The sequence below is a fragment of the Saimiri boliviensis genome, chromosome 14 (assembly GCF_048565385.1).
Source record: "Saimiri boliviensis isolate mSaiBol1 chromosome 14, mSaiBol1.pri, whole genome shotgun sequence".
In the NCBI taxonomy this organism is placed as follows: Eukaryota; Metazoa; Chordata; class Mammalia; order Primates; family Cebidae; genus Saimiri; species Saimiri boliviensis.
The window spans coordinates 83496398-83515388 of record NC_133462.1 but is presented as its reverse complement, the minus strand read 5'-3'; the positions used below and the strand labels follow the sequence as shown (position 1 = coordinate 83515388).

General features: G+C 38.4%; 1 protein-coding gene across 5 annotated transcripts in view; it reads left to right on the top strand.

Annotated features, from left to right (window-relative positions):
• The window catches only part of ARID4B (AT-rich interaction domain 4B), a 166719-nt gene extending 148189 nt beyond the window's left edge, over nucleotides 1-18530 (top strand). For 4 of the 5 annotated variants that reach the window (XM_074385337.1, XM_039464298.2, XM_074385338.1 and 1 more), the window contains 5 exons: nucleotides 485-1696; nucleotides 4975-5088; nucleotides 7287-7502; nucleotides 9262-9408; nucleotides 16780-18530. In XM_074385337.1, the coding sequence (XP_074241438.1) occupies nucleotides 485-1696; nucleotides 4975-5088; nucleotides 7287-7502; nucleotides 9262-9408; nucleotides 16780-16907 (1817 nt within the window). In that variant the 3' untranslated portion in view covers nucleotides 16908-18530. Of the gene's footprint in view, nucleotides 1-484; nucleotides 1697-4974; nucleotides 5089-5793; nucleotides 6263-7286; nucleotides 7503-9261; nucleotides 9409-16779 lie in introns of those variants that run through there. The other variant, XM_074385339.1, reaches the window with a different exon arrangement.
• The last annotated feature ends 461 nt before the right edge of the window (nucleotides 18531-18991 follow it).

Here is an 18991-nt window from a genome sequence, read left to right as displayed (position 1 = left end):
GTGCCACTGCACTCCAGCTTGGATGACAGTGTGAGGGCTATCATTTTTATAAGAATATAAACTTGGAGGTAGTACAATCTGGAATTATATCCTGACTCCACTATTTTCTTAGACATATTATAAAAAATATATAAACTTGGAGAAGCTTTTTTCTTTTTTATAATCAGCTTTATTGAAGTATAATTTGCATAAAATTGATGACTTGTGTTTAAAATTTGATGGGTTTTAATAAAAGTATACAGTGTTAAAAAAAAAAGTGTACAGTGTTAAAACCACCACTGTGATCATAATAGAACATTTCCATCATTGGAAGGGCCTCTCAACCTCTTTGAAACCCAATTTCTTCTCTTTGCATGTAACATAGAGATAAAAGTCAGCAACCTAGGGTAGCTGTATACACAGGAGCTAAAATATACAGTCTCTGGCATATAGAAGACATTGTTAGTGTTCTTATACTCATCATTTTTTTTCTTTTATTTTCTAGCTTCTGAAAGTTCTGCAGAAGACAGTGAGCAAGAAGATGACAGAGGTGCTCAGGTTATAGATAATAATGGCAAAGAGGAATCTAAGATTGATCATTTGACCCACACCAGAAATGATCTTATGTCAAAAGAAGAACAGAACAATTCATCTTTGCTAGAAGAAAACAAAGTTCATGCAGATTTGGTAATATCTAAACCAGTGTCAAAATCTCCAGAAAGATTACGGAAAGACATAGAAGTATTATCTGAAGATACTGATTATGAAGAAGATGAAGTCACAAAAAAGAGAAAAGATGTCAAGAAGGACACAACAGATAAATCTTCAAAACCACAAATAAAACGTGGCAAAAGAAGGTATTGCAATACAGAAGAGTGTTTAAAAACTGGATCACCTGGCAAAAAGGAAGAGAAGGCCAAGAACAAAGAATCACTTTGCATGGAAAACAGTAGCAACAGCTCTTCAGATGAAGATGAAGAAGAAAAATCAAAAGCAAAGATGACACCAACTAAGAAATACAATGGTTTGGAGGAAAAAAGAAAATCTCTACGGACAACTGGTTTCTATTCAGGATTTTCAGAAGTGGCCGAAAAAAGGATAAAACTTTTAAATAACTCTGATGAAAGACTTCAGAACAGCAGAGCCAAAGATCGAAAAGATGTCTGGTCAAGTATTCAGGGACAGTGGCCTAAAAAGACACTGAAAGAGCTTTTTTCAGACTCTGATACTGAGGCTGCAGCTTCCCCACCCCATCCTGCCCCAGAGGAGGGGGCAGCAGAGGAGTCACTACAGACTGTGGCTGAAGAGGAGAGTTGTTCACCCAGTATAGAGCTGGATAAGCCACCTCCAGTCAGTGTCGATAGTAAGCCCATTGAAGAAAAAGCAGTAGAGGTCAATGACAGAAAAGCAGAATTTCCAAGTAGTGGCAGTAATTCAGTGCTAAATACCCCTCCTACTACACCTGAATCGCCTTCATCAGTCACTGTAACAGAAGGCAGCCGGCAGCAGTCTTCTGTAACAGTATCAGAACCACTGGCTCCAAACCAAGAAGAGGTTCGAAGTATCAAGAGTGAAACTGATAGCACAATTGAGGTGGATAGTGTTGCCGGGGAGCTCCAAGACCTCCAGTCTGAAGAGAATAGCTCGCCAGCAGGTTTTGATGCCAGTGTGAGCTCAAGCAGTAGTAATCAGCCAGAACCAGAACATCCTGAAAAAGGTGAGAAAGAAAATGTATATATTGACTTATTTTAGGATTTCCCCTCTTAAAGTTTCAGTGGTTTCATAGTATCTCTTATTATAATGTGAGGCAAATAAGTGTATTTGTGTGAACATGGTAAAAATGGAAATTTTAAAGGTAATTTAAATAATGAATAGTGGAATGCATTTAAAAGCTTCAGAAGGCTTTAATGTGCTTTGCTTGAGCCATCCTTGACATTTTATTGTGGACCAGAACACATGCTAAAAATTGCACCCAGGCCCAGACCCAAACCTGTTTTGAGAATTCATTATATGCAGTGGTTGACTATATGGCATGAGCAGCTTAAATATATTTCTGTAACATTGTTTTTGCAATTGTAATGTGCAGTTTCTCACGAACATTTTGATTTATTGACAGACCCCTCCACCCTTAACCAAATACTGTATGTAGGGGTTTGGAGCAACCAACTGTCCAGGCACTGCTTTCCTCAGACAACCGTGTCAAACTGATTTTCAAGCCTGACTAACTTGTGTGAGTTTGTAAAGGAATTTGATGCTTTCTTAGATGCATAGCTTCCAAATTGAAGGACCAATGTGTACTTTAATAACCTACAGTAATACTTTTCTGATTTTCCGTGAAGTTGTTAAAAGTGGAAATTCAAATCAGTACCATCCCAAAGTATTCGTGCCTTTCAATGGTGCCATAGCCATACTTCTGTCATCATTTTTCTTATAAACCACTTCATTCAGGTATCTTTAAATCAGTATGCTCTAGGCTGACACTTGGCTTTGAAACACACTTTTCCATTGTAAAGACAGAGCACTAGGATATGTTTTTTATATACCATATAAGATTTTAGTATGCTAGCTTTAGGTTTTTAGCAAAGCTTAAAGATAAATGGTCTAGATCAAATTACTTAATTCTGTTTTCTCAGGAAGCTTGACTTAAAACATTTCTTTTTTAAAATAAAAAATACACTTGCAATTAAACGGAAATGCTCTTTTTTTTTCACATTTACAAATATAACTACTGTGATTTTATCTGTGCCATACTATCTCATGGAACTGAATTATCCAAGCATGACTAATCTTCACAATGAAAGAATCCTTTATTTCAGAATATTAGATAAGCTTTCAGCAGTAAGATTTTATTCGCCAGGTGTGGTCACTCAGGCCTGTAATCCCAGCAATTTGGAAGGTCAAGGCAGGTGGATCGCTTGATTTCAGGAGTTCAAGACCAGCCTGGACAACATGGCAAAACTCCATGTCTACCAAAAATACAAAAATTAGCCAACCATGGTGGCACATGCCTGTAGACCCAGTTACCTTGGGGGCTGAGGTGGAAGGATGACTTGAGCCTGGAAAGGCTGCAGTGAGCCAAGATCATGCCTCTGCACTCTCCAGCCTGGGAGATAAAAACAAGACCCTGTCTCAAAAAAGGAAAAAACCCCAGATTTTACTGTTAAAAGTTTTTAAGAGGTTGTATCCTTATTGTTTCTAGTAGCTTAAGAAAGATTAAAATTAACGACAAAGAGAGATGATATCTTGTCTGCTAATAATACTAAGTCAACACTGCCCTTATTTTGAATCTTAATATTGACTAGGTTAATAATTATGGAATTTGAAAACTACTCCTAAATTTAGGGTAGTTTATATCTCTTTAGATCTTTTTTTTTTTTGGAGACCGAGTTTTGCTCTTGATGCACAGGCTGGAAGGCAATGGTGCAATCTCGGCTCCCTGCAACCTCTGCCGCCTGGATTCGAGAGATGATGCCTCAGCCTGCCGAGTATCTGAGATTAACGCCCACCTGATTTTTTGTATTTTTTTAAATAGGGACGGGGTTTCACCATGTTGGCCAGGCTCATCTCAAATTCCTGACCTCAGGTGATCCACCCACCTCACCTCTCAAAGTGCTGGAATTACAGGCATGAGCCACCTTCCCTGGCCAGAAATAAATTCTTAACCACCTGTTTCACATGGCTACATTTTAATAAATTTGTTTACTATGAATATTGGAGAATCTCCACTATGTCACAAATTAAAATGTAAGTTTTACTATTTAGATGTAGTTTTTTCCTGATTTCTATACATTGAAGGTTTTTATTTCTGAGTGTCTGAACACTTTTGAATTAAACTCTCTTGGAGAGAAACCTGACAATTATGATTCTGTGCTTCAGTATGGTCAATATCTAATTCACTTTCTTTGTGTTTCACTTGAATTGTTATATTAAAATGACATTAGATGGGTTCACATACTTGGTGTAAAAAATAAAAAAGAAATATTAAAAAATTTAAAAGGTATTGGGAAAAGTTATAAGTAAGATTATATGACCCATTTAAAAAAAACTAGGAAGTTGCAGACAGTTAATTACCTGTCCTGTTTTTGACCAAAAAAGTTAGGTTTTATACACAGAAAGTTGATTTAGTGTCTGACATTGGAACTGAATGGGGATAGTACTTTATTAGTCTCTGGGGGAAAAAGCTTCTTTTATGTAGTCTGAGAGATAACACATAAATTAGAAATATAGCAGATGCTAAGGACCAAATGAGTAGTATAGAAAAATGCTGCAGTTCAGAGTAGTGATTCATCAGTGAAGCCTGGAACATTAGGGAAGGTCTTAGTGAGGATGTAGGACTTGGGCTAGTCCTTGAAGGAAAGGGAGACATTTATTTGTAATGTTTTGCAATAATTTCCCACCAAGAAGATGAGACTTTTTTTAGAACTACTGTGTTGGATTTGTAAATCGTATACATGTTAACCAACCAGTGCCCTGGGAGCTTAGTTATTCTTGAAATAAGTTGGTAAAAAAAAACCAACTATGAATTACTGCTAAAATTTACCTCATTAATATCATTATATCATTTAAACATTATATTAATACGATTATAAGATATAACATCATTAACATTTTAACCTGTAATTAAGTCTTAGTATTTGCTTTTATTGAATCTTAACAAATTTCAGTTTTTGTTTTCAGCATATACTTGTTTCTTAATTACTAGGCTCATAAACTCCCAGTACTGTATTAAGGACTATTCAATTTATATCTGATTTTTTAAAGAAGGATGCGCATACTTTATTTGCCTTTTTAAAAACCCTGACTTTTATTATGTCCAAGAATTGTTTCATTAATGACAGTTTTTTTAAAAATGTGTAGTAATTTCTGTGACAATTTACAAATGTCATAAAGAACATGTAGTTTTGGATTTTTCTGTGCTTCTGAAATGTGGAATTAATTTATACCTAGGGAATGTTGGATGTTATTCTGTGTTACTTAATTTCTTTCCCATCATAGCCTGTACAGGTCAGAAAAGAGTGAAAGATGCTCAGGGAGGAGGAAGTTCATCAAAAAAGCAGAAAAGAAGCCATAAAGCAACAGTGGTAAACAACAAAAAGAAGGGAAAAGGCAGTAAGTGTGACATCTCTAATTTTTAAAATATAAAAATAATAGCTGTTAATTTTTCCCCCAGTAAGAAAATGGTTTCAGGATATGGGATAGTACACTATTTTTATTTTGTCTGTACACTCAAAAAAAGTCACACAGATACTCTAAGGCTACTTGCTTAGAAAAAGCAACAACACCACAGGTTTTCTGATCTTAGATAAATTCTAGTTTTAAGCAAGTTGGTATTATTCAGCAGTAGTATTGATTGCTGATAAAAAATCAAGTAATCTGTTTTTTAAATAATAGCCAATATACTATAAACATCAACATATTTGTTACCTTTGCGTTTCACAGTTCTTTTTACTTGCTATAAAATGTATCACACATTGTGCAATGATTCAACTTTTATGTTATTTTTATTACAGTGAAATTGATCGTTTAGTAATTCTTCAAGGCAAAATCAGCGTAGAAGTATAACAATCAAGATAACTTTAGAACTATAATTCCAACAACTCCAGTCTACGACATTTATCTTTCATACTCAATATTATGTGACCTGAGAGTAGCTACAAACAATACTTTTTGCTAAGTATGCTCCAACTTTAGCAATGACTCCATTCATCAATCCGCAGAGAATATATATACTGTATTTCTTCTGAGGGCTGCACATTTTATCTCTCTTTGTAGACAAAGTAAGAAGCAGAAAATATGTAAAGAATTTTTTTTCAGGTGCCCCACACTGACCTCCTGCTGCTCTTCCAGGAGACTCCTACCACCTCCACTGCCTGACCTTTGCTAGCAGCCGGCTTGGCTGCACTTCAGTGCAGAAAAGGGTTATTCGGCCAGCTCCCCGAGGTTCTGCTGAGCCCATATGACTTCCAGGCGGTGAATATGGCGTCCCTGGGGCCCCGGGCGGCTGTGCTCAGCAAGGCCATGAAAGCCAGGCTGAGACAGCCCACTGCATAGAGTGGGGCCAAGCCTTGGGTGGCTTAGCTAGGAGTTGCCAGGGGTTCCAGAGCAGCAGTGGGGGAGCTGGGAGGGAATTTGTGTATATGTGTCAACAAGTGGTGGAGTTTCTTTATTCCCAGAATTTCACAGTGGGAGGAATTACTGCTATCTACCTTTACTATTTGGAATACTTTCTGGCTTTGAGAGTCTGACTTTTTTTTTTTTTTTTTGGTGACTGTTAAATGAAAAATCAATACATATATGCCAAATCAGTCAGTCATCAATTGTTTGGTGTAACTGGTAGGATATTTAAAGTGTTTTTTCTTTCACTGTGATGTTTTTGTCTTCTGGAGTTTACTATTTAAATGACATTTCCTAGGAGAGCTCATCTTCAATAAGCCGTTTAGTATATTCATATAATACAGAGATACAGTGTTTCCCAATTTTACTTACTGGGCTTCTGCCATGGTAAATCAGAATGAGTTAACCATTCTCAGAGAATAATTTAGTAACATGAATTAATTCTGATGGAATCTAAAGTAATACTTTGTATCCAGAAAGAGGTTATCTATGGAAATACTAATCCCATCACCTGTTCACATGGTAAGCTGTCAAGGTTAAGTATTTCCATTTTAGTACTGAAGTTTAATTCACAATAGCATTTGTAACATAATTGTTACACAGACTTCTGAATTGTTCAAAAAATACTGAATATTTCATTAGGGTGAAATTAATTATTTTAGTCAACCCACAGCATAGGAGTTATTTAAAAATAATTTCATTATACACATGAAAATTTAGAGTTTATTCCCGAGGAGTTCCTTATTGAATATGATGATTGTGCATCATTATTTGTTTGTGACCAAAGGAGTAGGAAAGTGTTACATATACCCAGTGTTACATATTCATTGTAGAAGTTTCTACAAGTAATCATTTTAAAAGATGTTATATTTTACTTTATATATTAATATAATAGAGTATAAAGCCATTCAGATGATTACTGTATATTTAACAGTCAAGCATAATGAAAGATCAGTGTGAGTGATTTTAAAATATATATGTATTATTGGCAGTTTAGGTAAGAAGAGTTTTTTTGTTTTGTTTTTTGTTTTTCGTTTTTCGCTAAGATGCTGCTGCATTTGTATGTGATTTTGCAGGTTTATAGGCAGGTTGTTTTCTGTAGTAGTAAATTCTAATGGTTAATTTAAAATTATCTTAAAATCTGTGGCAAATTTATTGTTGCATTTTTATTAAATCTTTTCTTTCTCTTTCAGCAAATAGTAGTGATAGTGAAGAACTTTCAGCTGGTGAAAGTATAACTAAGAGTCAGCCAGTCAAATCAGTTTCCACTGGAATGAAGTCTCATAGTACCAAATCTCCTGCAAGGATGCAGTCTCCAGGAAAATGTGGAAAGAATGGTGATAAGGATCCAGACCTCAAGGAACCCAGCAATCGATTACCCAAAGTTTACAAATGGAGTTTTCAGATGTGTAAGTGACATGTTAAATTGACAAGCATACAAACTTCATCCCAGAAACTCTTTTTGTTTTGTTTTGGTTTTTTGAGATGGTGTCTTGCTTTGTCACTAAGCTAGGGTGCAGTGGCGCCATCTTGGCTCACTGCAGTCTCCACCTCCCAGGTTCAAGCCATTCTCCTGCCTGAGACTCCCGAGTAGCTGAGATTACAGGTGCAAGCCACCACACGCGGCTTTTTTTTTTTTTTTTTTTTTTTTGTATTTTTAGTAGAGATAGGGTTTTACCTTGTTGGCCAGGATAATCTTGAACTCCTGACCTCAGGTGATCCACTTGCCTCAGCCTCCCAGAGTACTGGGATTTCAGGCATGAGCCACTGCACTCAGCCCCAGTCCTAGTAACCCTTCATGCCACTACTCTGGAAAAGAGGCTATACCAGACTTAATAAATGTACTAATGAATTGCAGTGTGTAGATCTTATTTTGAGTCTGATTTGAATAAATAAATTGCTAAAAGAAAAATTTTAAGGCAATTGAGGCAAGTGCCAACACTGACCAGATATTTCTGATATGATATCTGTAATTTTATTTAAAATTATCTGGTGTTAGGGACAAGGAGTGGATAGGGGTGCAGATAATACAAGCTTTGCCATAAATTTATGATTACTGAAGCTGGATGATGATTTCTATCCTCTCTATACTTTTGTATATGTGAGAAACCTTCATAAATCTTCATTTTAAAAAAAGGTGTTTATATATATATATATATTTTTTTTTTTTTTAATTTATTTATTTTTTTAATCGAGACAAGGTCTCACTGTCTTGGCCAGGCTAGTCTTTAACTCCTGAGCTCAAGTGATCCTCCCATCTCAGCCTCCCAAAGTGCTGGGATTGCAGGTGTGAGCCACGACACCCAGCCAATATGTGTATTTCTTAATACTATAGCGTTTCTCACACAAGGAAATACCTCAAGTATTCTTAGGAGATTGAAGACTGCTTTAGAGCTTTTTAAAATTTCCTTCTAATTTAAATGTTACAGAAATACTTTTATAAAAAACCTAAAAAATAGAGAACAGAAGAGAAAAAATTTATCAATAATCCTGTTACTCAAAAAGTGTGCACAATTTAGCATTTCAGTGTCTTTCCAGGTGTTTTCATTTCGTTTTGTTTTGGTTCTGTGTTTTTAGATGGAGTCTCATTCTGTTGCCCAGGCTGGAGTACAATGGCATGATCTTGGCTCACTAACCTCCACTTCCTGGGTTCAAGCGATTCTCCTGCCCCAGTGTTCTGAGAAGCTGGGATTACAGGTTCCCGCCACCACGCCCAGCTAACTTTTGTATTTTCACTAGAAATGAGATTTCACCTTGTTGGCCAGGGTGGTGTCAAACTCCTGACCTCGTGATCGGCCCACCTTGGCCTCCCAAAGTGCTGGGTTTACAAGTCTTAGCTACCATGCGTGGCCCCAGTTTTATTTTTAAGTGTGTGTGTTTTTTTTATTATGGTGCTACTGTATATGGATGTCGATATTTTAGCATACATATTTAGATCTTAAGGTCTTTAATTCTCTACATACTCATTCATTTAACAAATGTTTTGCATTTATTATGTGCCAGGCATTTTTCTAAGCTAGGAAAAATCTTGGAAAACAAATATTTTTGGAGCCTTAGTTTTTTAGTGTATCTACCTCAACCTTATTAACAACCATGCTCTATGTTATCTCCTTTATATATTAAACGTTTTTTCAAAAATACTTATTAATGAAAGCTTAAAATTTACAGCGGACCTGGAAAATATGACAAGTGCTGAACGCATCACAATTCTTCAAGAAAAACTTCAAGAAATCAGAAAACATTATCTGTCATTAAAATCAGAAGTTGCTTCCATTGATCGGAGGAGAAAGCGTTTAAAGAAGAAAGAGAGAGAAAGTAAGTATTTTTACTTTATTTTATTTACTTATTTTTTTTGAGACTTGAGTCTCATTCTTGTCACCCAGGCTGGAGTGCAATGGCACGATCTCAGCTCACTGCAACCTCCACTTCCTGGGTTCAAGTGATTCCCCTAACCCAGCCTCTCAAGTTGCTGGGATTACAGGCATGCGCCACCAAGCCTGGCTAATTTTGTATTTTTTTTTTGTAGAGACAGGGTTTCGCCATGTTGATCAGGCTGATCTTGAACTTCTGAACTCAGATGATCCACCTGCCTCGGCTTCCCAAAGTGCTAAGATTATAGGTGTGAGCCACTGTGACCAGCCAGTATTTTTACTTTATTTAAACGTAAACCAGAATTTCTCACTCTGCAGTTAGACTGACATGAGTTTAATCTGTCTATCTTCAGGCAAATTCTTTAATTTCTTTGTCTTACTTTCCTCATCTCTAAAGTGAAATAAATATCTCAAAAAATTATTTCAGATCATAATATTCACTTTCATAGAATTTGTACTCTACCAAAAACATCCTAATAAGATAATTTCAGGTAGTGAAAGCACCTTGAAGAAAACAAAATGATGTTACAACAGTGATTGGATGGGTTACATGAATGACAAGAGGAAGTGAGATAAATTAAAATCTGGGAGTCTGTCAGGTGTGGTGGCTCACACCTGTAATCCCAGCACTTTGGGAGGCTGAGGTGGGTGAATCACGAGGTCAAAAGATTGAGACCATCCTGACCAACATGGTGAAACCCCGTCTTTACTAAAAATACAAAAATTAGCTGGGTGTGGTGGCGTGCGCCTGTAGTTCCAGCTACTCAGGAGGCTGAGGCAGGAGAATTGCTTGAACCCAGGAGGCGGAGGTTGTAGTGAGCCGAGATCGCACCACTGCACTCCAGCCGGGTGCCTGGCAACAGAGTGAGACACTGTCTCCAAAAAAAATATATATCTGTATCTGGGAGTTAAGAGTCATCATAGTTTGCTTGGGCTGCCACAACAAAATACCACAGACTGGGTGAGTTAAACAGCTGAAGTTCATTTTCCCAGTTTTAGGGCTGAAAGTCCAAAATCTAGTTGCCAGCAGGTTTGTTTTCTCCTAGGTCTGTCTTGATTGGCTTGCAGACGGCTGCCGCTGTACTGTGTTCACAGTTCACATGGCCTTGGTGCGTAGAGAGACCTTAGAAGAGACCTCTCTTCCAAAGACACAGGGTTTTTTGTATTAGGGTGACACCCTTATGACATTAACTACCTCCCTTTCTGCAAATGCAGTTTCATTGGGAGTTAGGGCTTCAATACAAAATTTTGTGGGGGACATGATTCAATCTATAACAGATGTCCTAGGCAGAGAGAACAGCAAGTGTCCCTCATATGGGGTTTCTCAAACTTGGCACTAATTAACATTTTGGGCCCGGTGATTCTTTGCTGTGTAGGGCTGTCCTATGCATTATAGGATGTTTAGCAGCATTTCTGGCCACTACCCTTTAGATGCCAGTAACACCCTGTGATTGTTTCAACCAAAAATAACTCCAGACATTGGCAGATACCTCCAGGGCTAGGGGCAAAATCACCCAGAATCACGGCTCTCAGTTGGGAATACACTCGGTACCTTTCAGGAATAAAGGAAAACCACTGTGGTGGTAAAGTGGTAGAAGTATCAGCCAGTTAAGCAGGGGACTAAATCATGATGCCTTGCAGTCCAGGATAAGGAATTTAAATTTTATTCTAAGAGAAATGGACAACTATTACAAAGCTTTCTTTTTGTTTTTGTTGTTGGGTTTTTTTGTTTTGTTTTTGAGACGTTCGTCCACGCTTAAGTACAGTGGCACAGTCTCAGCTCACTGCAACCTCAGCCTCCTAGGTTCAAGTGATTCTCCTACCTCAGCTTCCTGAGTAGCTAGGATTACAGGTATGCATCACCACACTTGGCTAAAATTTGCATTTTTAGTAGAAACGGGATTTCACCATGCTGGCTAGGCTGAACCTAGAACTCCTGATCAGGTGATCCATCCACCTCAGCCTCCCAAAGTGCTGTGATTACAGATGTGAACCATAGCGCCCAGTCTATCAGAAAGTTTTAAATGCAGGAGTGGTATGATTGATTGATGGATGGATGGGTGGATGGATGGATGGATGGATGGATGGATGGATGGATGGATGGATTTTGAGATGTATTCTCACTCTGGCCCAAGCTGGAGGGCAGTGGCTCGATCTCAGCTCACTACAACCTCCACCTCCCAGGTTCAAGCAATTCTCTTCCCTCAGCCTCCTGAGTAGCTGGGACTATAGGCACTTGCCACTGTGACCAGCTGATTTTTGTATTTTTAGTAGAGACGGGGTTTCACTATGTTGGCCAGGCTGGTCTTAAACTCCTGACCTCGTGATCCACCGCCTTGACCTCCCAAAGTGCTGGGATTATAGGCGTCAGCGAATGCACCTGGCCAGCATGATTTACTTAAAATTTTTTGAAGATCACTGTCTGCCATGTGGAAACTAGACTCTAGGGGGACAATGGTGGAAGCTATGTGGCATATAGGAAGCCCATTACAGTAGTTCAGGAAGGTGCTGGATAGTGACTTGTACCATAAGGATGGAGAGCAGTTGTTGAATTAACAGCACTTGCAGATGCATTGGATGTGATGGATGAAGGAAAGATGTCATTGGATGTGAAGGATGAAGGTTTTTGGCTAGAACAACCAGCTGCATGGTGCCATTTTGGAAATGAGGCCGACATAGAGAAGGTGATAGGTGGATAAGGGACCACTGACAAGGTTTTGGTGTTCTGTTTTACTCATGTTAAGTTCTCAGATGCCTATTAGGCATCCAAGTGGAGATGTCAGGTAGATAGTGGACTGTATACGTTTATAGCTTAGGGAAGAAGTCAGGACTGAAGTTACACCTTTAAAGTCAGTGGCATATCTATGGTGTAGTAGTTATTACAAGTGGTTTTTAAAGCCCTAATACTTCAGTAGATCACCTAGAAAAGAAATGTGGATGGAAAAGAAAAGAAAGCAAGCTGGAACAAGTTGGCTTTTAGAGGTAGGGCTGAGAAGGAGAAAACAACCAGGACTTGAGGAAGAATTATCCCAAATGAGGAAAGAGGAAACAAGGAGAAGATGGCCAAGAAAATTAAATGTTTGTGAAGGAGTGGAGTAAAAGCTGTGTGACATGCTGCTGAAAGTCCAGGGAAGTCGTCGGTGGGCTTGACAATGCAGGAGTCAATTGGTCGCCTTTTCAGTAAGCTCTGCAGGTAAAATCTGGATTAAACGTAGCTGAAGTAGAGACAGTGACCCTAGAGAAATCTTGAGTCTTGTTAGGAAGGGGAGCAAAGAAATGGGACAGTAGAGATGGGAAGAGACAGTGTCACATACTGTAAGAATGTGACTTTGCCTTCCTGTCCCTTTTGCCATTGTTACTGTCCTCTGCAGCACTTTTTCATTTCCTTTTTCTTTATACAACTTTTCTACTTCTCTCTTCTGCTATCATAATATTCTTTAAGTCTCTCCACCTTATTTTGTATATGCTTTTTGATTTGAAGGTGGGTGAAAGTCGGTGTGTCTGAGATATAGAGTATTTGAAAAGAGACTAAATATCTGGGCAGGGCGTGGTGGCTCACACCTATAATCCCAACACTTTGGGAAGCCAAGGCGAGTGGATCACGAGGTCAAGAGTTCAAGACCAGCCTGGCCAACAGAGTGAAACCCCACCTCTACTAAAAATATAAAAATTAGCCAGACATAGTGGCAAGTGCCTGTAATCCCAGCTACTCAGAAGCCTGAGGCAGGAGAATCGCTTGAACCGAGGAGGTGGAGGTTGCAAAGAGCCAAGTTCATACCACTGCATTCCAGCCTGGGCAACAGAGCAAGAGAAAAAAAAAAATTATTCTCTCTCAAAAAAGAAATTAAATGTTTATATAATATGTAAAATATATACATGTATAATATGCAAAGTACCCACGGAAGCATTCTGTCAAAGAAGGGGATCTGAGTTTCATGTGTTTGATGTCATGTTACCATTTTAAAAGAATAAAAAATCGCCGGGCGCGGTGGCTCAAGCCTTTGGGATCCCAGCACTTTGGGAGGCCTGATTAGCTTTTGTAATCCCAGCTACTCAGGAGGCTGAGACAAAAGAATTGCCTGAACCCAGGAGGCAGAGGTTGCGGTGAGCCGAGATCGCGCCATTGCACTCCAGCCTGGGTAACAAGAGCGAAACTCCATCTCAAAAAAAAAAAGAATAAAAAATCAATCATAGTTAACACAGTGACCTTTTAAATGCTTTTACTAGAGCTCTTCACCCTTAGGTAACTGAAGCCTTTTTATATAGGCGTTTTCTTTACAATAAGACACATATTGGCTGGTTGCAGTGGCTCACGCCTCTAATCCCAGCACTTTAGGAGGCAGAGGCGGGTGGATCACCTGAGGTCGGGAGTTCATGACCAGCCCGAGGAGCATGGTGAAATTCTGTCTCTACTAAATGAAAAAAAACTTAGCTGGGCGTGGTGGCACATCCCTATAATCCCAGCTGATTGGGAGGCCAAGGCAGGAGAATCGCTTGAACCTGGAGGTGAAGGTTGCAGTGAGCCGAGATTGCCATTGCACTCTAGCCTACGCAACAAGAGCTAAACTCCATCTCAAAAAAAAAAAAAAGAAAAAAAAAATCTATCTAGAAACTCCTTCTAAGCAGTGTTTTGTAGATATGGTTACCACAAATTCTTTCTAATGGTTGGTTGATTTTGCTAAATGGAGCATATCTAGGGAGTTAGCATTAAGAGTCAGTTCGTAAATACTATTTGAAGAAAAATCCATAGAAAAATGCTTACACTAGTTACCAAAGAAAAGCAAATCAAATAGGGTCTCATTCTTAACAAAAAAATTAAAACTAAAACCAATGCAGGGACAGTGTAGTGAAATTTATATCTTTATAGGTTATGAATTATATAGTAGAATACTATACAACTTTGTAAAGAAAAAGATCTGTATCTACTGATATGAAATAATCTCTTAAAATATATTGTTAAACTGGGGCCGGGCACAGTGGCTCACGCCTGTAATCCCAGCACATTGGGAGGCCAAGGCGGGCAGATCACCTGAGGTCAGGACTTTGAGACCAGCCTGGCCAACATAGTGAAAACCCCATTTCTCCTAAAAATGCAAAAATTAGCCAGGCATGGTAGCAGGCACCTGTAATCCCAGCTACTTGGGAGGCTTAGGCAGGAGAATCACTTGAACCCAGGAGGTGGGGTTGCAATTAACCGAGGTGGTACCACTGCACTCCAGCCTGGACAAGAGTCAGACTCCATCTCCAAAAAAATTTATAAAAAAATGTATATAAACATTGTTAAATTAAAAAAGATGACACTGAACTATACTTCCACTTGTGTTTTTAAAGGTGTGCTATATGTACATATTTTAAATTTGCATATCATCTCTCTAGATTCTAGAGATAAAATTCCTGTAGAACAGGGGTTGCAAAAATTTTCTGTAAAGAGACAATAAATATGTTAGGCTTTGTGGGCCATATGGTCTCTGTAGAAACTACTCATCTCTGCCATGGTAAGTGTGAAATCTCTCATAGGCAGGATGTAAACAAATGGGCATGGCTATGGCTGTGTTCAAATAGAATTTTCTTTCCAAAGACAAGTAACCAGATTTGCCTGTGGGGCAGTTATTTGTCAGCCTTTCTTCTAGAGTTTTAAAAAATGTGAAGAAACTGGTAATAGTGGGGAGGGGAATTTAAGTGATTAAGAGGTTCCTAGATGAGAAGGAAATTTACTCTTCTACCTTATTACCCCTGTGCTGAATGAATTTTTAAAATCTGTGCACGTACAGCTGAGCACAGTGGCTCACGCCTGGAATACCAGCACTTTGGAAGCCTGAGGCGGGTGGATCACAAGGTCAGGAGATCAAGACCATCCTGGCCAACATGGTGAAACCCCCAACTCTAATAAAAATACAAAAATTAGCTGGGCATGGTGGCACATGCCTGTAACCCCAGCTACTCAGGAGGCTGAGGCAAGAGAATTGTTTGAACCAGGGAGTCAGAGGTTGCAGTGAGCCGAGATTACGCCACTGCACTCCAGCCTGGCAACAGAGGAAGACTCCAGCTTAAAAAAAGAAAATCTGTGCATATGTTTATTTAAAAATATTATTTTATCAACATTAATTTATAACAATGACAGGGGCCAGGTAAGGTGGCTCATGCCTATAATCCCAGCACTTGGGGAGGCCAAAGCCAGCAGATCATGAGGTCAGGAATTTAGACCAGCCTGGCCAACGTAGTGAAACCCTGTCTCTACTAAAAAAAAATACAAAAAATTAGCCAGGTCTGGTGGTAGGTACCTCTAATCCCAGCTACCCAGGAGGCTGAGGCAGGAGAATCGCTTGAACCCAGAGGCTGAGATTGCAGTGAGCCAAGATCGCACTACTGCACTTCAGCCCAGGTGACAGTTCAAGACTCCATCTCAAAAAAAAAAATTATTTTATGAACACTAATTTATAACAATGAGGGAGGCCAGGTGTGGTGGCTCACTCCTGTAATCCCAGCACTTTGGGAGGCCCAGGTGGGCAGATCATCTGAGGTCAGGAGTTCGAGACCAGCCCGGCCAACATGGCAAAACCCTGTCTCTACTAAAAAATATGAAATTAGCTGGGCATGGTGGTGTGCACCTGTAGTCCCAGCTACCTGGGAGGCTGAGACAGGAGAATCACTCAAACCCAGGAGGCGGAGGTTGCAGTGAGCTGAGATTGTGCCACTGCAGTCCAGCCAGGGTGACAGAGCAAGACTCCATGTGAAAAAAACAAAACAAACAAAAAGAAACAATGAGAGAATTTCTCTGAGGAAAATAACTAATGTGTTATTTGCTTTGTAAACATAGTGGAGGAGAATGCAACAGTTGAGCTATGTACTGTTTTGATCCAAGCGGAAGAAGCAATTAAGCCTCCGATTCTCGTCACCATTTATATTACAAGAGAACTCCAAGTACAGAAAGATGGAGGGATTAGGAGGGGAAAACAGATTTTTGGATGGATTGCAGATTTTTCCTGTTTTGATATTTGCTTATTTTAAAAAGTGTATTCTATATTTTTTCTGTATCTTGTAGATTAGGCACAGTTTTTTCGCCTCTTTGATCCACTCAGGAGCCTGCCCTGGTCTGTCCTTCTCATTACTTCTGTAGTTGGGCACTGTCTAGCTATTTGAGCTATACACTAGTTTTTCCTCTCTTCACATCGTGATACTGTGAGAATTGACCACTGTTGTTGTAAGCTAAATGATTTTGGAGAATACAACAGAATTTTAGTTCAGAGGACTAGTATCTTCTGTTGTTAGACATAAATTTTTATTAAGCTCTTGGTTTGGTCTCCCTTTTCCTTAGGTGCTGCTACATCCTCATCCTCTTCTTCACCTTCATCCAGTTCCATAACAGCTGCTGTTATGTTAACTTTAGCTGAACCGTCAATGTCCAGCGCATCACAAAATGGAATGTCAGTTGAGTGCAGGTGACAGCAGGACTTGCTAAAGCACTTTGCACTTAATGGCTGTTGAGGGCCACTTTTTTTTTTATACTGCACAGTGGCACAAAAAAAAAATATCAGACAAGCACTATTTTATATTTAAAAATTGTTTCTTGACAAGCTGACTTGGCACTTAAGTGCACTTTTTTATGAAGAAAAAGTACAATGAACTGCTTTTCCTCAAGCAATAATTGTTTCCAACTTGTCTGGGAATTGTGTGTCTGGTAACTTGAAGGCCTTCCACTGTGGCAAATGGAGGCTTTTCACTGCCTGTAGAGACAATACAGTAAGCATAGTTAAGGGGTGGGCCAGAACATGTTAAGATAACTTACTGTATATGTATTCCCTTGTATTTTGTTAAAGCTGGAACATTTGATATTTTTCCATTTATTTATGAAAAAATATGAACCTATTTTCATTTGTACAAGGTAATTGTTTTTTAAAGTAAGTCACCTTAGGGTGGCTTTAATTGTATAAGTCAAGCACATGTAATAAATTCAAAACCTGCAGTTAACAGGATATTAGACATCAATTCTGGTAACCAAATATTGAAGATTCTCTTTAAAAAAGACTGAACATGTTTACAGGTTTGAATTAGGCTAAAAGGTCTTGCAGTGGCTTTTCATGCCCCTTCAAATTGGAATGGAACTACTGTACTTTGCCATTTTTCTATAAATCAGTATTTTTTTTTAATTTTGATATAATTGTGTGAAAAAAGAAAATGGCTAATAAACTGTATTAAATCTTAAACAATGTATAAAGATTGTACTTAGCCAGTTCAAAGTGTATATTTATTCATAATGAATTATAACAGTTATATTTTTGTGTTTTCTTGTAAATGTTTCTTTTCCCGTAAATACAGAAAATTCATTTGTATTGCTTATTTTATTATGAGCTACAACAAAAGGACTTCAGGAACAAGTAATGTATTAGTATGGTTCAAGGTTGTTGATAGGAACTGTCAAAAGGATGGTGGTTATTTTAAATATAAATAGCTAATGGACGTGGTAGGCCTATAAAATTAAATGCCTTGTATAAAATCCAAAATGAATGCAAAATTGTTTTCACTTGTATTGACTTTATGTTGTATGATTCCAATCTCTGTTCTGTTTGGCACTTGTATTTAATTCTTCACCTTTGTAAGACATTTGTATATTGCGGATGTGTTCATTCAAGCTATTTAATACCTGGCACTGTTAATACACAGTACTTTATTGTACAGACTGTTTTACTGTTTTAATTGTAGTTCTGTGTACTTCTTTTGGATGGGGCTGGCATGTTTTATTTGTTTTCTGGCAATACGACGTGAGAATTTCAAAGCGTTTTGTTGTAGATGCTAACGTGTCAGAATCCTTTACATTCAACTTTTCTAAGAAAAGCATTTTCAGTCTTGTAGTGTGTGCTTACAGTAACTAATTTTGTTGAAAATGGTTTCAAGTTATTCAAATTTGTACAGGACTGTAAAGATTTGTTGACAGCAAAATGTTGAAGAAAACGCTTATAGAATAAAAGCTATAAAGTATATATTAGGATCTGCAAACAATGAAGAATTATGTAATATATTGTACAAATGTAAGCAAAGGCTCTGAAATAAAATGCCATAGTTTGTGAATCCTTGATTTTTGTTTCTAAAACATTTAGTAATTTTAGTTCATTTCTATATGTGATGACTTGACTGGAACATACATATCCAGCATGTATTATCACAGGGGATTAATAAATATACAAAAAAGGGAAGATTCTACCTATAAAAATTAAAAGTCCATTAACTAGATAAGGAAAGTATTAGGCGTTCGTTTATTTGTTTTTTGTTTTGTTTTGTTTTTTGAGACAGTCTTGATCCGTTTCCAGGCACCAGGCTGGAGAGCAGTGGCGCGATCTCGGCTCACTGCAAGCTCCGCCTCCTGGGTTCAAGCAATTCTCCTGCCTCAGCCTCCCCAGTAGCTGGGACTACAGGCGTGCACCACCACACCCAGCTAATTTTTGTATTTTTAGTCGAGACAGGGTTTCACCGTGTTGGTCAGGATGGTCTCGATCTCTTGACCTCATGATTCACCTGCCTCGGCCTCCCAA